This window comes from Mirounga leonina, unplaced genomic scaffold (genome assembly GCF_011800145.1).
Source record: "Mirounga leonina isolate KUSES-001 unplaced genomic scaffold, KU_Mleo_1.0 Mir_177, whole genome shotgun sequence".
Lineage (NCBI taxonomy): Eukaryota > Metazoa > Chordata > Mammalia > Carnivora > Phocidae > Mirounga > Mirounga leonina.
The window spans coordinates 757,393-775,804 of record NW_023270459.1 but is presented as its reverse complement, the minus strand read 5'-3'; the positions used below and the strand labels follow the sequence as shown (position 1 = coordinate 775,804).

Sequence of the window (18,412 nt, the reverse complement as noted above, 5' to 3'; positions counted from 1 at the left end):
CGCGGGGTGAGAGGCGCGGGGAAGGGGGCTGCCTGCTTCCCTCACCCTCGTCCCCCACCGGCGGGCCCCGGCAGGAATTCGGGAGCCGCGCGGCCAGGCCCTCTTAGCGCCCAGACATTTGGGGGGACAGGTGAACCCGCCGCCCTACCCGCACCCCGCCCCGCCTGGGCAGCTGAATCAGAGGGGACGACCCTGCCCTTTTAAGGAGGCTTTTTGTTGCTCCTGCGGAGGGCTCTCCCCCCACCCCGCCCCCCAGCCATGGCCTCCAGGAACCCCCTAGAACCCGCAGGGACTGCCCCCCATCCTGGCCGCCGGGGCCCGCCCTCTGCATCCCGCGGGCAGCCCGTGTGAAGCGGCCTCCTGCAGCCCCCGGCCCCTCCCCCATGGAGGAGGAGGAGGACGGGGGGGGGACGGCCAAGGAGTGGGGCACGACCCCCACGGGGCCCGTCTGGACCGCGGTGTTCGACTACGAGGCGGCGGGCGACGAGGAGCTGACCCTGCGGAGGGGCGACCGCGTCCAGGTGCTTTCCCAGGACTGTGCCGTGTCGGGGGACGAGGGCTGGTGGACCGGGCAGCTACCCAGCGGCCGCGTGGGCGTTTTCCCCAGCAACTACGTAGCCCCCGGCGCCCCCGCCGCGCCCGCGGGCCTCCGGCTGCCCCAGGAGATCCCCTTCCACGAGTTGCAGCTAGAGGAGATCATCGGCGTAGGGGGCTTTGGCAAGGTCTACCGGGCCCTGTGGCGCGGCGAGGAGGTGGCTGTCAAGGCCGCCCGGCTGGACCCTGAGCGGGACCCGGCAGTGACAGCAGAGCAGGTGCGCCAGGAGGCCCGGCTCTTCGGAGCCCTGAAGCACCCCAACATCATTGCCCTCAGAGGCGCCTGCCTCAGCCCCCCACATCTCTGCCTGGTGATGGAGTATGCCAGGGGGGGCGCACTGAGCAGGGTGCTGGCGGGCCGCCGGGTGCCCCCTCATGTGCTGGTCAACTGGGCTGTGCAGGTGGCCCGGGGCATGAACTACCTACACAATGATGCCCCTGTGCCCATCATCCACCGGGACCTCAAGTCCATCAACAGTAAGTGGTGTCCTCCCCCCAAAACTTGCTTCCACAGAACCTTGTGAGGTCGAGCGTAGGTGGCGGGAAATGGGGACACCAGTAGACGCTGCCTAGGGCGGGAAGGGGCAGCAGTATACCTTCCGGGCCAAGTGAGGCAGGCCTTGCCCGTTAAGGGAGGAAAAGGAGGCTCAGAAAGGTTGAGGGACCACCTGTCCCCCAGACTACGGTCACAGTAGCTCAATAAATATGACTGGCCCTGCACTCCTGGCATAAAACAGCACAGATGCAGGGCCTGCCCTCAAGGCATCGACGGTCCAATCCTGATGCCAGAGTCCGCCACGCAGAGACAGAAAGAACCTAGCCTGGAGTTGGGGTTTCTCAGCCTCCGCACTATTTACATTTGGGGCCGGATGATCGTAGGAGGCTGTTTAGCAGCCTCCTTGGCCTCTACCTGCCAGATGCCATGGGCATCCCCCACCCCCATCCCCAATTATGATAACCGAAACTTGTCTCCAGACATTGCCAAATGTCCCCTGGGGAGCGGGGGAGAGGGTAAAGCCACCTCCACCTGAGAACCACTTCCTGGAGTACTCCCAGGCCTCTGCCCCAGCTAGCCGAGGCAAAGTGGAGGTGAGGGAGGAGGAAAAGGGATGTGCCTTACGTAAAAAGCTTCCAGGCTGCCTGGCTTATCCCAGGCTCTCAGAAGTTGATTGGTTGGTTGAATGGGAACTGGGGCCAGGCAGAAGGGAAGGCTCCCCAGGACGCCCACCTAGACCCAGGAGCTTCTCCTGATGTTAGCACATATTAATTGAGCACCTATTCGCAATGGTTTCCACCCTTAACCGTCCTCACAAACTGAAGATTTCATTCATTCCTCACATATTTCCCCGAGCGCCTGGGGCGTGCCACACCCTGCCCTGGGTCCTAAGTATATGACCCGGGAAAAATCCCACCTTCCTGGCTCTCCTCCCATCCTTCCTCTGCCCCACCTCACTCCCTTTCCTTTTGACACTGATGTATTCATTCTTTTCTTTTTTCATTTGGTGTTTGCTGGGCCAAGTCATGCGCCAAGGAGCGGGCTCAGCAGTGAATGAGGCCAACGTGTGCCCTGCCCTCACTTGAAATGTGACGGGTTCCCCTTTGCCCTCACCTTTGGACCCCCACATCTCATCTATTTCTGATTCCTGCCAATTCCACACCTTGACATTTGTTTGAATCTATCCCATTTGTGTGTGTGTGTGTGTGTTTGGTTTTTTTTTAAAGATTTTATTTATTTATTTATTTGAGAGAGAGAGAGAGAAACAGCATGAGAGGGGAGAGGGTCAGAGGGAGAAGCAGGCTGCCCGCTGAGCTGGGAGCCTGACGTGGGACTCGATCCCAGGACTCTGGGATCATGACCTGAGCTGAAGGCAGTCGCTTAACCAACTGAGCCACCCAGGCGCCCCGTGTTTTTGGTTTTTTTTTTTACAATTTTGTTGCTCTGCCCCCGCCCCCGCCACCGCCACCGGCAAACCCCTGCAGCAGAGGGATGTGTGTTCCTTACCTTCCAGGCCTCGCATTTGGGCACTAACAGAGCTGCCAGGAGCTCGAGGGGTGCCAAGCGCTGTGCCAGGGCTGGGGAATGGAGCGGGAAACACAGAAGGCTCCTGCCTTCCCTGATGCTCGAAAATGCTGGGCAAGTGGACGCAGGACGGGCAGCATGCTCCTCTTGAAGGCTGAGCATGCTCTTCTTGGCCCTTCCTCACCCCTGCTGATTCAGCAGCCTGAAGGTGGGGTGTAAGGACACACACCTGGGCCCCCAGGGTTTCCTGCAGCCAGTGTCACCAGGACATAGGGTTGTTGGGGCTCTGTAGGCCAGGGCTGCCTGCCCCGGCAACGGGACAGCTCCATGCCTGGGAGAGGTCACAGGGCCTCCGCAGGAGCCCCTCACCCGATGTCGCTCATACACTGGTTCATTCAACCAGTATTTGGAAGCAAAATTAAGTATACAGGCCCCTTCTTAAGCTCTGGGATTTCAGAAGTGAACCAGGCAAGATCTCCCCATATGGAAGTTAGAGGCTAGTAAACAGAAGTTGATGATCGATATTTAGATAGATAAGTAGATAGATAGATGACAAAGTTTCCGGAGAGTATCAGGGGCTCTGAAGTAAATAAAACAGATCAAGGATGAGGCAGAAGGAGCTCTTTCAGTCAGATGGTCAAGGGAGGGAATCCTGGCGCAGAGACCTGAACAAAGACGACCAGGCCTTGTGAAGGTCTGGGCAGGGCCAAGGTCCCGACGTGGGAATGAGCACACCTTGCTGGAGAAACAGGGAGGAGACCAGAGGGGTTGGAAGAGGAGAAATGAGGCAGAGTTAGGAGATGAGGTCAGAAACGTAGGCAGGGCCCAGATCAGGATGACCCTGGGGGTGATGATGAGGATTTGGGGTATTTTATTCAATGCCATGGAAGCCATTAGAGGGTTTCTAAGCAGGGGGTGACGCAGATGGGAGATGCAGAAATGAAGTGTGAGACCGTAGTGTGTTCCCTCTATCACAGGGTCACCCACAAACAGGAGAGGTGGGGACCCAAGAAGGGAGGGATGGAGTCACATGCTAGAGAGTCGAGGGAGGCCTCTGGGCTTTGATGATAGTAGAAATAGCTTGCCGTTATGATGGGAGAAGTAGCCAGGAAGGGTCAAAGATCCAGGTGGAGAAATAAGGGCCAATTTTGGCGACATCACGCACGAATAATAATAGCTAACATTTTGTAAGGACGTGTTGTTGCTTCAGGCCATAAATCCTTCTTACAACCCTCTAAGATAAATATGACCACCATCTCCATTTAACAGAGGAGAAATCTTCACGTTAAGAAGAATACATTAACAAGGTTATGCAGTTAGTAAGTGGCAAAGCTGGGATTCAAACCTCGGCAGGACTCTGCACACTTTGGGGCCTCTGTTTGACAGAAGCTGGTAGAATGTCATAGCAGTTAAGAGATTGGGCTCTCAGGTCAGATCTCAGCCAGGTCTTTGCTGCACAGTTTTTGAGCTGTGTGATCTTGGCCAGGGGACTTCATCTCTCTGAGCCTCAGTTTGTCAGTCGATAAAACAGGCTGCTTTCTAGTTAATTCATGTGAAGGGCTTAGCACAGTGCCTGCCATATAGTGGGCTGCTGGTAAACACCAGCTATGATTATAATTGTTGTTCGTAACAATCCCAGGCAGCAAGTTGGAGACACTTGATATGCTTGGGGGATACATCTGTCCGATTTTGTCACTGTAATGCTGCGAAACAAGCCACCCCCCAAACTCAGTGTCTTAAAGCTTGATGTCATTTATTACTGCTCACACATATGCACGCCTGCTGGAGGGTAAGCTGATTTAGGCCGGGCTCAGCCGGAGAGGCTTGACTCCAGCTATCTCCCATGTCCCTTGGACCTGCGGGCTAGCCAGGCATGGTCTTGTGGTGATGGCAGAAGCACCAGAGGGCAGGCAGACGGGTGAGGCCTCTCAAGGCCCAGGCTGGGAGCTGGCATTCTGTCACTTCTGCCTCATCCTGTTGACCAAAACAAGTTACATGGACAACCCCAAGTAAAGGAGGGGGAAATACACTCTGCCTGTTTCGGGGAAAGAAATGCACAGTCACGTGGCGAAGAGTGTGACGCTGCAGAAAGGAGTAGAACGGGGGCCCCCCCGCATGCAATTTGTCACAAGGGGTGACAAAGACAAAGGAGAACCACATTCATCCCTTCGGCTCATGCTCTGTAGTTCCCACCCCTGGGCTGGCTGGGAATTCAAAGCCTGGACAAAGGAGAACCAAGGTGTTGGATACCGACCTTGCGATGAGCTCCCCAGAGCCTAGGCTGGAGTCAGGAGGGTAGCGGACCCAGGGGAGGCCCCCTCCCCCCTCATGGGAGCCCCAGGGCAGGGACTGGACAGCATGGAAGGGTCCGCGGTATTCCAGACCAGGAAAGGAGCCGCCGCAGAGGGGGCAGCTCGAGGTGGGGGAGAGAACAAGTAGGAGATTCCAGCCAAGGCAGGGGCCAGGACACTCGGGTCTGCAGCCCAGAAGCTCTGGGGTGACCCGCCTTTCTTCCTCACCCCCCAGTCCTTATCCTGGAGGCCATCGAGAACCACAACCTCGCAGACACGGTGCTCAAGATCACAGACTTCGGCCTCGCCCGCGAGTGGCACAAGACCACCAAAATGAGCGCTGCGGGGACTTATGCCTGGATGGCTCCAGAGGTTATCCGTCTCTCCCTCTTCTCCAAAAGCAGTGACGTCTGGAGGTGCTGACGGGGGCGGCTGGGGAGTCCTGGCAATGGGGGAGGCGGGGGGGGGGGTCAGAACGGGAGGGGCGGTCTCCCACCGAAGTGAGGATCCGGGCCTGGGGGGCCCGCTGGCAAGGTCAGGCCCTCCAGGCACCAAAGCAGGCGTCTGCTCTGTTTGCGGAAGTGGCAGCTGAGAAGGACTCGGATTTGAGTGGAAAATTCCAAAGATCTAGAGATAGGGTGTCAGCACCAGGGCCCTCAGACACCATCCAGCACACCGCCCCACCTGTCAGCAGGAAATTGAGGCCTTTGGAGGCCTCTGTCCATCCATCCTTCCATCCATCTGTCCGTCCGTCCTCACTGGGTGCTAGGGATACAGCACCCTCCTGCCCACAGGGATAGTAAATAGGAAATAAACATACAGGAAAGCTGGGGAAATAGCTGGTTTCAAGTTTAAAAAGTCATAAAACAATTTTCAAAAGATAGTGAGCTAATCCCCCAGAACAAAGCATCAGATAGTATTAAGAGCCAGGAGGTTTGATCGAAAAGCCCTCTGAGGACCGGAGGATGACTTTAGGGAAGGCTTTTCTGGGAAGCGACCCTTGAGCTGAGTTTGGGCTGACAGGAAGGAGAGGCCATGCACAGTTTGGGGGAAGAAGCTTCCCAGGCAGAGGGGACAGTGCCCACAAAGGAGACGCCGGCGTGAGAACGAGCTTGGTCCATTCCAGATACGACTACAAGGCCCACGCAGCTAGCGCACGGCAGGCAAGGAGAAAGGTGGTAGGAAATGACAGAGGAGAGAAAGCTGGACGAGGGACCAGACGCCGGGCTTTATTCTAAGTGCAGGGGAAAGCCGAGTGGCCTTTATGAACGGCATGGTCCGGCCGAGCATTGCAAGGCTCCCTGGGCTGTAGGATGAGGAATGCGTTGTAGGGGACAGGAGTAGTGGGGGCGGGAGGCCAGTGAGGAGGCTGTTGCCCTCACCAGCGAGACTGGATGGTGGCAGCTGAACCTCTTCAACCCCTGGCCTTCTCCTGGGAGGGAGCCAAACCCGGGTCAGTCCCCAGCTGAGGCACCAGATGGACCAACCAGCAGTCATGGCTTTGGGGCAGACAGATCAGACGGGAAGTCTCCATGAGAGCAGCGCAGCCCTTTGGGGAAGGTTCTGCGTGGCTTTACATTGAGGCATTCATTTATGGTACCAAACATTTAACAGAGCCAGGTCTCAGTGGCAAGGAGCAGAAAACCCCAAACGAAAACAAACGTAAGTTTCGGCTCGCATGTAAAGCCTGGGACCACTGTGGTGCCCCCCGCGACAGGAATTCAGGATCCTGGGGTAAGGGGGGGGTTCCTCAACAGGGGTGTCATTGACATCAGGCAAGATCATTCTTCCTTGTATGGTCCCGCCCTGTACTTTTCAGGACACCAGGTATAGATGGTTCCTGGCCCCCAAACGTCACTGTGGCCATCCAGACATCCCCACGGGTTTCCAGCGACGTGGGGAAGGTGGGGGTTAATGCCATGTCCAGCTGAAAGCCACTGTTACTGTCCTGTCCTCCACCTTACGTGGCCTCCGCTCCCAAGCTCACTTCATCATCCAAAATGGCTACTTGGGCTCCAGCTTTTAGGTCCACATTACAGCCAGTAGGAAGGACAGAAGCAGAAAAGACACCCCTTCTCTCTAAGGACACTTCCTGGAAGTGAGTTGCAGAGGACACACCCTCCCCCATCCCACTGGCCGGAAGTGTCACCACAGGGGCTTCCTTAGCTGCAAAGGAGGATGGAAAAGTATTTTTTTTTTTAAATGAGAAATGTTTTTTGTTTTTTTTTTTAAGATTTTATTTATTTATCTGAGAGAGAGAATGAGATAGAGAGAGAGAGCATGAGAGGGGGGAGGGTCAGAGGGAGAAGCAGACTCCCCGCTGAGCAGGGAGCCCGATGCGGGACTCGATCCCGGGACTCCAGGATCATGACCTGAGCCGAAGGCAGTCGCTTAACCGACTGAGCCACCCAGGCGCCCGATGGAAAAGTATTTCAGACAGGATGCGCACAGCTCAGATTCGCCAGCGCTGGTCCTGAGAAGGGAGACCACCAGCTGTAGGAGAGCGGACGTTGTGTCCATCTTGCTCCGGGGCCTAGAACAGTGTCTGGCGCCCTGCAGATGTGTTTCTATGTCGAATTAATGCACGTGTGGATGTGGGGGAGCCCGGGGACCTACTGCATGCCGGGCGCTGCACAAAATGGTTATTAGGCTCCCGAGGGAATTCAGATGGGCCCACAGGTGACTAGCAGAGTGGTGCACGCCCCGGTGTTGTGTATCCATGAAGGGCACTGCCATGGGCACATCAAGCAGGCCTGAGTCCAAGTGTGGACTGAGACCTGTCCACTTAACTAGCTATGTGACCTTTGGGCAGACAACTTAACCTCTCTGAGCCTGCACCTGCTCGTCGGATAAAACGGGGGTCATACCAATACCTTCTGCCTTACAGGGCTGTTGTGAGGATTACTGAGAGCGCCTAGCACAGTGCTGGCCTGGAGTAAGTGCTTTATAAATGTTAAATAGTGTTAACTTGTTTTTAGAGGTAAGTGCCGAGGGTTCTTCTGGGAACAGAGGAGGGGCCTCTAACCTAGCTTTGGAGGCTGTGGAATCAAGGAAGCCTTCCTGATAGGGCACCTGAATTCTGACTTAAAGGACAGTTACGCAAAGGGAAGGATGTCCTCGACAAAAGGAACAGCATGTATGAAGCCAGAGGTTAGGAAGAACGGGGCTTGTTCAACTTGTTCACTGTGGCTACAAGCTGACGCTGGGGTTGGTACGGGGGCGAGAGCACTTAGAGGCAAGTCTACAGTGGTCATCAGAGGTCAGGGCTAAGAAAAGTGGCTTTGCCCCGTGGGCACAGGGGACACACTGAAGGTTTTCAGGTAGGGGTGAGGGGAGAGAGAGCAAAGGCAAGACGTGAGAGAGAGAGCCAACCCCACAACACCCATTTGAAATCAGGCCAGCAGAAGTCAGTCATGTTCTTGTGGCCTCATTGGGAGATGTTGGGGTGAGGGAGGCCCACCAGGGGACCGGAGGCAGGGCTGGAGTGTAGGTGAGGATTGGGGTGGGATGCAGCATCACCCCTCCCTCTCCCCCACCTGCAGCTTCGGGGTGCTGCTCTGGGAGCTGCTGACGGGTGAGGTCCCCTACCGTGAAATCGACGCCTTGGCCGTGGCGTATGGCGTGGCTATGAACAAGCTGACGCTGCCCATCCCCTCCACGTGCCCCGAGCCCTTTGCCCGCCTTCTGGAGGGTGAGCCAGGGCCCTGTGGAGATAGGCTCAGCTCGGGCGGCAGGGGCCCTCGGGCCAGACCTCACCCCTTCACACCCATCCATCCCAGTGGGTCCAGGAGTGAGGGAGAAGGGGCCGCAACCATCGGGCCACAAACTGCCTCCAGGGACCCCAAACTTTTGTTCTGACCAGGCCCACAGCTCCTGAGGGCAACCTGTTAGCATTCACTGGCCCCAGGATTCCTCCCTGATTCTTGATTCTGCCACACGTGAGGGAGTGGGTCCCCAGGTTTCTCTGCCAGAGTCTCACTGAGTTCAATGTTGCCAGGAGTTTGGCTCTACATTCCTTCCCCTCGGCTCCATGGAAGTTGTCCGTCCACAGTCCCCTGAAATCCTGCCTGCCACGGAGCAGGCTGATGCCCCAGAGCACGGCCACTGACATCTCCCCTCCCACCGCTGTCCTCCCCACCCCCACCCCCACCCCAGAATGCTGGGACCCAGACCCCCACGGGCGGCCAGATTTCGGCAGCATCTTGAAGCAGCTTGAAGTCATTGAACAGTCAGCCCTGTTCCAGATGCCACTGGAGTCCTTCCACTCGCTGCAGGAAGACTGGAAGCTAGAGATTCAGCACATGTTCGATGACCTCCGGACCAAAGAGAAGGTGAAGGCAGGGGATAAAGTGGGAGGGGTGGAGCAAGCTCCTGCATTCCGGTGCCTTTGGTGGGGCAGAGGCCCCTCCCCTGAGCCACAGTCTTTGAGTCCATGCAGAGCCAAGGTGGCCTTCTTTGTATATTAAGGAAAGACAGCCTGTTGATGGATTAATAAGAAAAGGCACCCTGCACTGACGTTCTTACAAGTGATACCACCTGATGTGTGGGATCGGTTCTAAAACACAACAGCCAAAATGGGAGGGAGGGAGGAGACAAGGAAGAAATGACAAGAAAAAAAGGATTTGCAAAGTATAAATAAGTTGTTGACCTCGAATGATGAGTACACTGGGGGCTCTGTCTCTGCTTTTGTGGATGTTTGAAGTTTTCCAAACTGAGGAGCCAAAAAGTTAAAAATCAAAGGGGTCAAAATCAAGCCACCCCTTTCTTTGTGCAAACAGCCCCGTGTCCTGGCACCCAGCTGGTCTGGTAAAGAGTGAGCTGCCCCACGTGCCGCGCCCCGACGGACCCAGCAGCCCCGGGACCATGGGGGGCGGGGCAGGGGGAGGAGATCGGTACGGCCCCTGTCCCCCAGCCGCCCATCTCCTCCCCAGGAGCTCCGGAGCCGGGAGGAGGAGCTGCTGCGGGCCGCCCAGGAGCAGCGCTTCCAGGAGGAGCAGCTGCGGCGGCGGGAACAGGAGCTGGCGGAGCGCGAGATGGACATCGTGGAGCGGGAGCTGCACCTGCTCATGTGCCAGCTGAGCCAGGAGAAGCCCAGGGTCCGCAAACGCAAAGGCAACTTCAAGCGCAGCCGCCTGCTCAAGCTGCGGGACGGCGGCAGCCACATCAGCCTGCCCTCCGGTACCGCCCCCCGCGCCGCCCCCGGAGGCCGCCTCGAGCCGTCGCACGCAGGCTTTACCTCTTCCTTTTAGTTTGTAAACGTTTTTTCCGTGCTAAATATATCACCCACATGGAAAAGGACCAGAAAACAGCTTCAGGAGCGCATATAATCACCCGCATGAAGGCGGAGAGAACCGCCATCCACCCCTCCAGATGCCCTCCTCATGCCCCCTCCAAACAGCCCCTGCCACCCCCTGCCCCAAGAGTAACCTCTGTGATGACTTTCAGGGCATTCACTCCTCTGCGTCTCTTGATTGTTTCGTCTCCCACCTATTTTTTATAATTATCTTTTAGTCTGCTGCTTTCTCCCCGCTTGCCAATAATTTGTTGAGGAACATCATTTATCCTGCGGCATCTCCCACGGCGGGAGCGGATGTTGCGGCTTGCATCCCGCTGTCATCCTTAACGCGCCCCTCCGTCCCCTGAATTTCCTATAAAGTGGTATTAAACCATGTGAAATTGCTGACGTTCAGCCTTTTTTGTTTCACGTGGCTTAATCAGTTTCAAGTTCAGGTTTGGGCTCTTGTTTCCCCACAGCCTGCTTCCTAGGCACTGTTAACAGTGCTCACCTCCGTCAGGCCCATGATGTCTGCTCGACTCTCTCTCTGGGACATTAGAAGCCATAGTGCCGCGCCCAGAATAGCACTGGCCAGCAGAAATCTAATGCGAGCCACACGGTGAAGTTTTAAATCTCCTCATAGCCGCCTTAAAAGCTGGAGAGAGAAACAGGTGCCATTGATTTTAACAATATATTTTATTTAGCCCAATATATGCAAAACGTTACTGGGTCCCATGCAATCAACACAAGAAACACTGTTAGGGATTTTACCTTTTTTCATACTCCACCTTTGAAACCCAATGGACGTGTTACAGTTACAGCGCATCTCGGTCCAGGTGCTAAATTTTCATCAAAAAATACTTGACCTGCATTTGGATTTCATGAAATTTACAGTTGAGAAAGTAGATTCTCTTTCTCTCTCTCTCACACACACACACACAAGTAGATTCACATACCCAAATTGTTCAAAACACGCTTCAATGTTTTCAATAACAGAGCTGAGTATCTGTTTTTAGTTTAAATTTAAATTCATTGCAACCACACAGATGAAGTTTAAACTCTCCAGTTCCTCAGCTGCAGTCCCACATGGCAAGTGCTCCGTGGCCACATGTGGCTAATGGCCACCACAGTGGACACTTAGCCCTAGATCCGTAGTCAATACTTAGTTAATCAAGGACCCAATTAGGATCTTGCCTCTCAACCTCGCACATACACCAGACATCTCTGGCCGGCTCGTCACAGTTACAAGGCTGCCCTTCACTTCGGAGTTGCCGATGCAGAAGGCCCAAGAGTGAGCACCCCCCACCCCCCACCCCCGGTCTCCAGGTGAGATGGGCAGTTTGGGAATGCAAAACAGTGGCATTCCCATCCAGCACTCCTATCCTTCTACAAAGGGACCTTCTCTTTGGTTACCCACGATGCTGTTTGCTCAGGGAAGTCTCTTTCTTTTCGCAGGCTTCGAGCATAAGATCACAGTCCAGGCCTCTCCAACCCTGGACAAGCGGAAAGGATCCGACGGGGCCAGCCCCCCGTCGAGCCCCAGCATCATCCCCCGGCTGAGGGCCATTCGCCGTGAGTATCTTCCCAGGCCCTGATCCGTCAGTCGTCAACTACCTTTCTCTGTGCACATACCATACGCTGAGCCGGAGGACCGACAGGGACAAGACAGGCAGGGTCCCCTCCCTGATTCGCGTCGGGGAGACAGACCATAAATAAGCCAACAAGTCCGTAAGCGGGACAATTTCCTGCAGCGATAAGCGCTGTAAAGGAAAGCAGGGAAGGGAATAAAAGAGCAGAATGGCTGTTTGACATCAGGAAGGTGGTGTAAGGACCTGGGGTTTGAGCAGGGACCTGCGGGCTGAGAAGGAGGGAGGAGGGCCAGGATCTGAAGGAAGTATGTCCCTGCCAGAGGGACCGGCAAGGGCCAAGGGGGGTGGGGGGGTGGGAACCAGCAAGGGAAGGGTCCCGTCTGCAGTTAGAATCCAAGGTCCCTTGGACTTGTTGGTGGAGGGCGGATCCGAGAGTGAGGCAGGGAACGCAGCGGGCACAGACTGGCCTCCAAGTGGCTTCTCTGGGCCCAGTGACTCCTGTGGACGGTGGTGGCAACAGCAGTGGTGGCAGTGGGACATGGGGCCGCAGTGGGCCCCCAAAGAAGGAAGAACTGGTTGGAGGCAAGAAGAAGGGCCGCACCTGGGGACCCAGCTCCACCCTGCAGAAGGAGCGGGCTGGAGGGGAGGAGAGGTACTTGCCGCTGGCAGCCCACCGCTGGCCTTGCCCCTGCCCCGCCCCCAACCCCCGCAGCCAGCAGCCAGCAGGTCGGCACTGCAACCCCTCCCCCATCTCTGGTGCCCCCTGCAGGCTGAAGGCCCTGGGGGAAGGAAGCAAACAGTGGTCATCTAGCGCCCCCAACCTGGGCAAATCCCCCAAACACACACCGATCGCCCCAGGCTTCGCCAGCCTCAATGAGATGGGTAAGAGGGTGAGGGTGCCTTTAAAATGGAGAGGGAGGGGCATCCGGAGGGAAACATCGCCCGAGAGGAAGAGGTGACCGCTCCCTTCGGGTTGGGGGGTAGGGAGGGAGCCGACGGCACTGGACCCGTGGGTCGGCAACATTCCTGGAAGGGGGGGGGCGCCCATGGGTGCAGGGGGCTCTGTGGGGGGAAGGACTGGCGGGACTTGGTGGCCGCACTGCCGGGAGGGTCTTTCGGGGCAGCCCCCTCGCCACCAAGTCCCCTGGGGGCCGCGGGGACAGCGGGGGCGGCGGCCAGCCCCGGAGGCGAGTGACCGGCCCTCTCCCGGTTGCAGAGGAGTTCGCGGAGGCGGACGGAGGCAGCAGCGTGCCTCCCTCCCCCTACACCACCCCGTCCTACCTCACGGCGCCGCTGCCGGCCGAGCCCTCCCCGGGGGCGCCCGCGCCCCTCTCCCGGCCGGGCCACGGCGGCCGGCGGCGCTGCGAGCTGGCTCTGCTGGGCTGCGCCACGCTGCTGGGCGCCGTGGGCCTGGGCGCCGACGTGGCCGAGGCGCGCGCGGCCGACGGCGAGGAGCAGCGGCGCTGGCTGGACGGCCTCTTCCCCCGCGCCGGCCGCTTCCCGCGGGGCCTCAGTCCGCCCGGGCGCTCGCCCGGCCGCCGCGACGACGCGGCCCCCGGCCCGGGCCTGGCGCCCTCGGCCACCCTGGTGTCGCTGTCGTCCGTGTCCGACTGCAACTCCACGCGTTCGCTGCTGCGCTCGGACAGCGACGAGGCCGCGCCGGCCGCGCCCTCCCCGCCGCCCTCCCCGCCCGGCACCAACCCCCTGGTGGACCTGGAGCTGGAGAGCTTCAAGAAGGACCCCCGCCAGTCGCTCACGCCCACCCACGTCACGGCCGCGCGCGCCGTGAGCCGCGGGCACCGGCGGACGCCGTCGGACGGGGCGCTGGGGCAGCGGGGGGCGCCTGAGCCCGCGGCTCCCCGCCCTGGTGAGTGAGGCGCCCCGCACCCGGGGCGCAGAAAGCGACCCTCCTCCCCTGCCCCCATCAAGGTCTGAGGTCCCAGCCCGGCGGCGAACCCCGCCCCAATGCCAGGGTGGCCTCCTGCTTTGCATGGGAGGAAGGGTCTGTGTCCCCACGGCCGTCACTGCTGGGGGCATGGTGGGTCCCCGGGTGATTGAGCCCCTGGGATGCAGGAGAGGTGGCAAACCGCAGCGCCTCCAGGGGCCGGGCGGGTGACATTATTGGCAACAGTAACAACCATAGCAAACAGTCCTGTGCTGGACGATGTTCCCCATACATTTATTAACAACGACAAAGGCGAGCAGCATGGGAGTCAACTACCTACTACCAGGCACTATGCTACTTGTCCTAAAATTACCGTTTTATTTCCCCTCGCCTAGGGAGGGTGCTGCTCTCCTGCCCCTCAGAGACCGTGCTATGCCTCGGGTCTCTCCGCAGGCCTGTGTGCGTGCACCCAGCACCTCAGAGGGGGGTTGGGGGGATGACGGCTTTATCTAGAGGGGTGACAAGGGGACAGGCTCTGACAGCTTAAGGAAGATGCTCAGAGTTGATCCCAGATGAGTGAGCGCTTTGGAGCGCTCGGGGCCTAGGTCAAGGTCCCACCCCCGGCTGGAAAGCGGGCCCAACAAGATCAGCAGATACTTCTAAGTAAGTCAGAAATTCCCGTTCTCACGTAAAGGTCCTGGCTTTTCAATGCCACCCTCTGGCCCACCCCATTGACCTCATCTGATCCTCTCTTACCAGGCCCTCGAGAACCCCTGGATTTCCCCCGCCTGCCCGACCCCCAGACCTTGTTCCCGACCCACCGCCGGCCCCCCGAGTTCCCTGGCCGCCCTACCACCCTGACCTTCGCCCCAAGACCCCGGCCGGCTGCCAGCCGCCCCCGCCTGGACCCCTGGAAACTGGTCTCCTTTGGCCGGACACTCAGCATCTCGCCTCCCAGCAGGCCGGACACCCCAGAGAGCCCTGGACCCCCCGGCATGCAGCCCACGCTGCTTGACATGGACATGGAGGGGCAGAGCCAGGACAGCACAGTGCCCCTGTGCGGGGCCCATGGCTCCCGCTGAGGCCCACCCTCCACCGCCCGCCTGGGCAGCCATGAATGTAGCGCCCCAGGCCCCGCCCCAGCCTGCCGTGCCACAAGGCGAGGGGAGGCCCTGGGCAGGATACTCACTCTATTTATTGGGGAAGGGGGGAGGGGGTCACTTAATTTATTCCTTTGTACCCCAGAGGGTGGAGCCCAGTGCCCACCCTGCAGTGGGTGGGGGAGAGGGTGGGCAGGGATACTCAGGGACAGGGCATCATAGGGATTCGGCACAAAATGCAGCATTAAAGGTAACCCCTGCCCCCTACCGCTCTTGGCTGTGTCTTTCCCCAGCCCGGGGCCCTGATCCTGGGTCATCCCCGGGAGGGCACCCCCACACCCCATCCCACGCTTCCCCCCCTGAGCCTCTGGGTCTCTGATCCAGAGGGTGAAGCTCAGGCCACACGTCCCCTCCCTGGTCCCCACAAGAACACCACACAAAGAGGTTATGGTCACCAGTGACAAGTGCTTTACCAGCAAACACACGAGTCGAGGGGGAGTTACACGGTGAGGTGGGAGTGGGGGGGAGGGCAAGCCCCCCTCTGCTGGCCTTAGCCAACGACATCCCGAGTCCCGGCCCCGGTCCCACTGTCTTCCCGCTGGAGGCTGCAACGGTTCATCTTCAGCTGAGTCAGCTGGATGTAGCGTAGGACATTGGTGTCTGCAGGGGAGGTGGGCACGGCATTATCTGGGTGTCCCGGGGCAGCGGGTGACATCTGCACCACAACAGCTCACACCTCATTGTTCCCAGCCTTCAGTGGCTCCCCCGCACAGCTGCTCTTGCCAAAGCCCTTCTCCCAAAGCCCCAGCCACAACAAGCGGAACGGGGGGCCTGTCACCCCTCCATACTCTTGCTTTTGCTGTGCGCTCCGCCAGGAACGCCTCTGCTCAGACGCGGCTGGCATACTTCTGCCCACCCTCCAACAACTGCGACAAGTCTCTTCCCTCCAAACCTCTCACCAAGAAAACTCATCTTGCTTCTGCTCCCACAGCCCTGGGTCCTGTACCTGTCCTGTTCCCTTGTCATTGGCCCTCAATACAAGACTGATATTGTGTCTGTCCCCCCCCACACACACACACCCTATGATGTCCTAGAGGGCAAGCAACAAGCCTCCAGCTCTGCCAAGCCTCCCCACCCCGACCCCGACCCCGACCCCGACCCCACCCCTGCAAATGTCTTAGCTGTGTCCGCCCTGGGGTCTGCCTCCCTGCAAGTGCTCCGTGAGCAGTGGGTTGGTGTGTGAATGGGTTAGTGAGTGGATGAATGAGAATGGGGGGTGGGTGGAGATGGGGGGTGAGTGGGTAGGGAGTGGCTGAGTAGGTGAGTGGGAGGCATCGATGAGTCAATGATTGAATAGATGGGAGGTGGTTGGGTGCATGTCAGAGGAACATGGGGGAGGGGAGGGGTGAGTGAATGGCGGGTGCGTGCCTGAGTGGGTGTGTAAGGAATAGGTGGATGGAGAGGTAAATGCTGGGGGAGGCGGCACAGCTCTCCCTCGAAGCAGTTCTGCCCTGATCCTCCCTTGTTTGTTTCCTCTGCTCTAGCCCCTTTCCCTGCTTCGCCCGGCCCTCACCTGTGGGCTCCCGGCTGCGGGCCTCCTGCAGGTAGCGCAGCGCGCGTGCGTAGTCGCCCAGGTGGTAGAAGGCAATGCCGGCGCGGTAGGTGGCCTTGAAGTTGCCCTGCTGCTTCTCCAGGACCTTGAGACAGTACTCACGCACCCGCTCATAGTTCACCAGCTCCGACTGCAGCAGGCAGGCTGCGGAGACACCGGGACCGGTGGTCGCAGAGCCTGGGGCACCCCCAGCCCTCACCTGACTGCTAGGAGCCAGGCCTTCAGGCTGCAGGAGCCCCCAGCCCTTTCAGGTGGCTGAGCCGGGCCTAAGAGATTGCTCAGGCCACCTGGGCCGCCGATCTTCTGACCAATCAGGATAGAATCAATCTGCGCCGCCGCTAGAGGGCGCGAAAACAGACAAGCGCTCGCGGGCGATTAGCTGGGAAGTTTCTGCAGGGGAGAGTACTAAAGGCGATCTCAGGTGAGGGATGGGGCCTTGAATCGCTAATCCAGGGTAAGATTTTCTCACCTGAGGTTCGCAGGTGACAGCCCAAAGCCCATTTCTTGCATCCCAGCCCTTCCATCCCTGTGTTCCCCTACACCCCAACCCCTCTCCTTGATAAGCTCTTGGGTCTCCCTTCACAAACCCCAGGTCTGCGCCCTTCAAGCCTCCAGCCCCCCCGCCCAAGGCTTCATGGTTGCCCGTCACTCCCCACCCCTCTCCGTAGGCACCCTCTGTGCCCCACCCCCCGACGGCCCCATACCCGTGAGAGAGTCATAACATTCCACCTCCGTGTTCTCCACCAGGCGCCGCTGCTCCTCGCTGAGGCGGGCTGGCCCCGGGCTGCTGGCGGGCCCGGGGGAGGGGGCGGGCAGGCCTCCAGGGCGGGACCCCTGAGCCGCCTTCAGCTGCAGCAGTGCCCGATGATACTTGCCGATGGCTTCCCGGAACTTCTTTTCTCGGTAGCAGCGCTGGCCCTCCGCCTTGAACGCCACGGCGGCCCGCAAGCTGCTATCGAGCGCCGCGCCCAGGCCCCCCGACGGCTCGGGGGCAGGGCTGGGCCGAGCCGAGCCATGGCGGGGGCCCGGGCCCGGCGGGGAAAGGGCGGGAGGCGGGCGCGGCGGAGGCTCCGGGGCCGCGCTGAGCATCAGCACCGGGGACAGCGCGCCGCGCTGCATTGTGGGAAACTCCTGCGGCCGCCGCTGCAGCTACCGCATCGCCCCCCGCGGGGCCGGTCCCCACCCTTTCTCCGCCCCCGCACCTCCGGCAGCCGACTCCGCCTGCCCCCTATGGGTCTGGAGAACCCCTCAGGACTTTCCCTTTCTGTCCTCCAAATCAGCCCCAACCCTGGGGAGAGTTCAACCGGCCTCTCCCTTCTTCCCACTCCCCTTACCTCCCACCCTCCTGCCTGCTCTGCTCCCCCCTGCCCAAAGCTCCCAAAGCTTTCTGGAAGGAAAAGACAAGTCTGGGGGAAAGAGCCGGGAGATAGCAACCTCGTGGAAAGCAGGTTTTCAGATCCCTAGGCATTTCACATATTTAGATAGGAACACGGGTTATGGGCTCGGGCTGCCCGGATTCAATTCCCTGCTTTTATTTCTCACTAGTGGTAGTACTTGGGCAAATCACCCAAATTACCTGGAACTCTCTATCCTCATCAGTACCGTAGGACAGTGATAGCAACTTGGAAACTCATTTGTTCATCTATGCAACAAACAAATATTCACTGATATCTCTTCTGTGCCCAGCTCTGGTCTGGGTGATGCTGAGAAAGAGCAGGGACTGGGACAGCCTCAGCCCCTACCCTTACTGAACCCCTAGTCCAGCGGAGAGACAGACCAGTGACCAGACAGTGACAGCCCTGATGGGCTAGCCTGGGAAGCTCTGGCAAAGTGGCCAGGGTGGGACGGGAAAGGAATAGGGGGTCGAACCCTGGGTGGGGGAGGCACAACGGGCTGTGAAGGTCCAGAGGAGGTGCCTGCCCTAGACTGAGGTGGTGAGTGAAGGCTTCTTGGAGGAGGGGATAACTCAATGAACAAGAGATCTGCTTCTTGCCCTCCTCGAGCTCACTGACTGGGTAGGAAAAGCAGTGGGAACGCAGACAAGTG

The 18,412-nt window shown here is 58.9% G+C and overlaps 2 protein-coding genes across 2 annotated transcripts; one reads left to right on the top strand and one right to left on the bottom strand.

Moving 5' to 3' along the window:
* Nucleotides 1-230: 230 nt before the first annotated feature.
* MAP3K10 (mitogen-activated protein kinase kinase kinase 10) lies at nucleotides 231-15,012 on the top strand. The gene is made up of 10 exons (XM_035023361.1): nucleotides 231-1,071; nucleotides 5,141-5,321; nucleotides 8,448-8,596; nucleotides 9,061-9,236; nucleotides 9,837-10,083; nucleotides 11,636-11,752; nucleotides 12,262-12,421; nucleotides 12,539-12,651; nucleotides 12,986-13,636; nucleotides 14,414-15,012. Exons 1-10 carry the CDS (start codon nucleotides 384-386, stop codon nucleotides 14,734-14,736), a joined length of 2,805 nt encoding a protein of 934 aa, XP_034879252.1. The 5' UTR covers nucleotides 231-383; the 3' UTR covers nucleotides 14,737-15,012.
* Nucleotides 15,013-15,118: 106 nt separating this feature from the next.
* TTC9B (tetratricopeptide repeat domain 9B) lies at nucleotides 15,119-17,485 on the bottom strand. The gene is made up of 3 exons (XM_035023869.1): nucleotides 17,071-17,485; nucleotides 16,328-16,510; nucleotides 15,119-15,414 (listed from the first exon to the last, which is right to left on the bottom strand). The coding sequence occupies exons 1-3, from the start codon at nucleotides 17,483-17,485 to the stop codon at nucleotides 15,305-15,307; spliced, it is 708 nt and encodes a 235-aa protein (XP_034879760.1). The 3' UTR covers nucleotides 15,119-15,304.
* Between the last annotated feature and the right edge of the window lie 927 nt (nucleotides 17,486-18,412).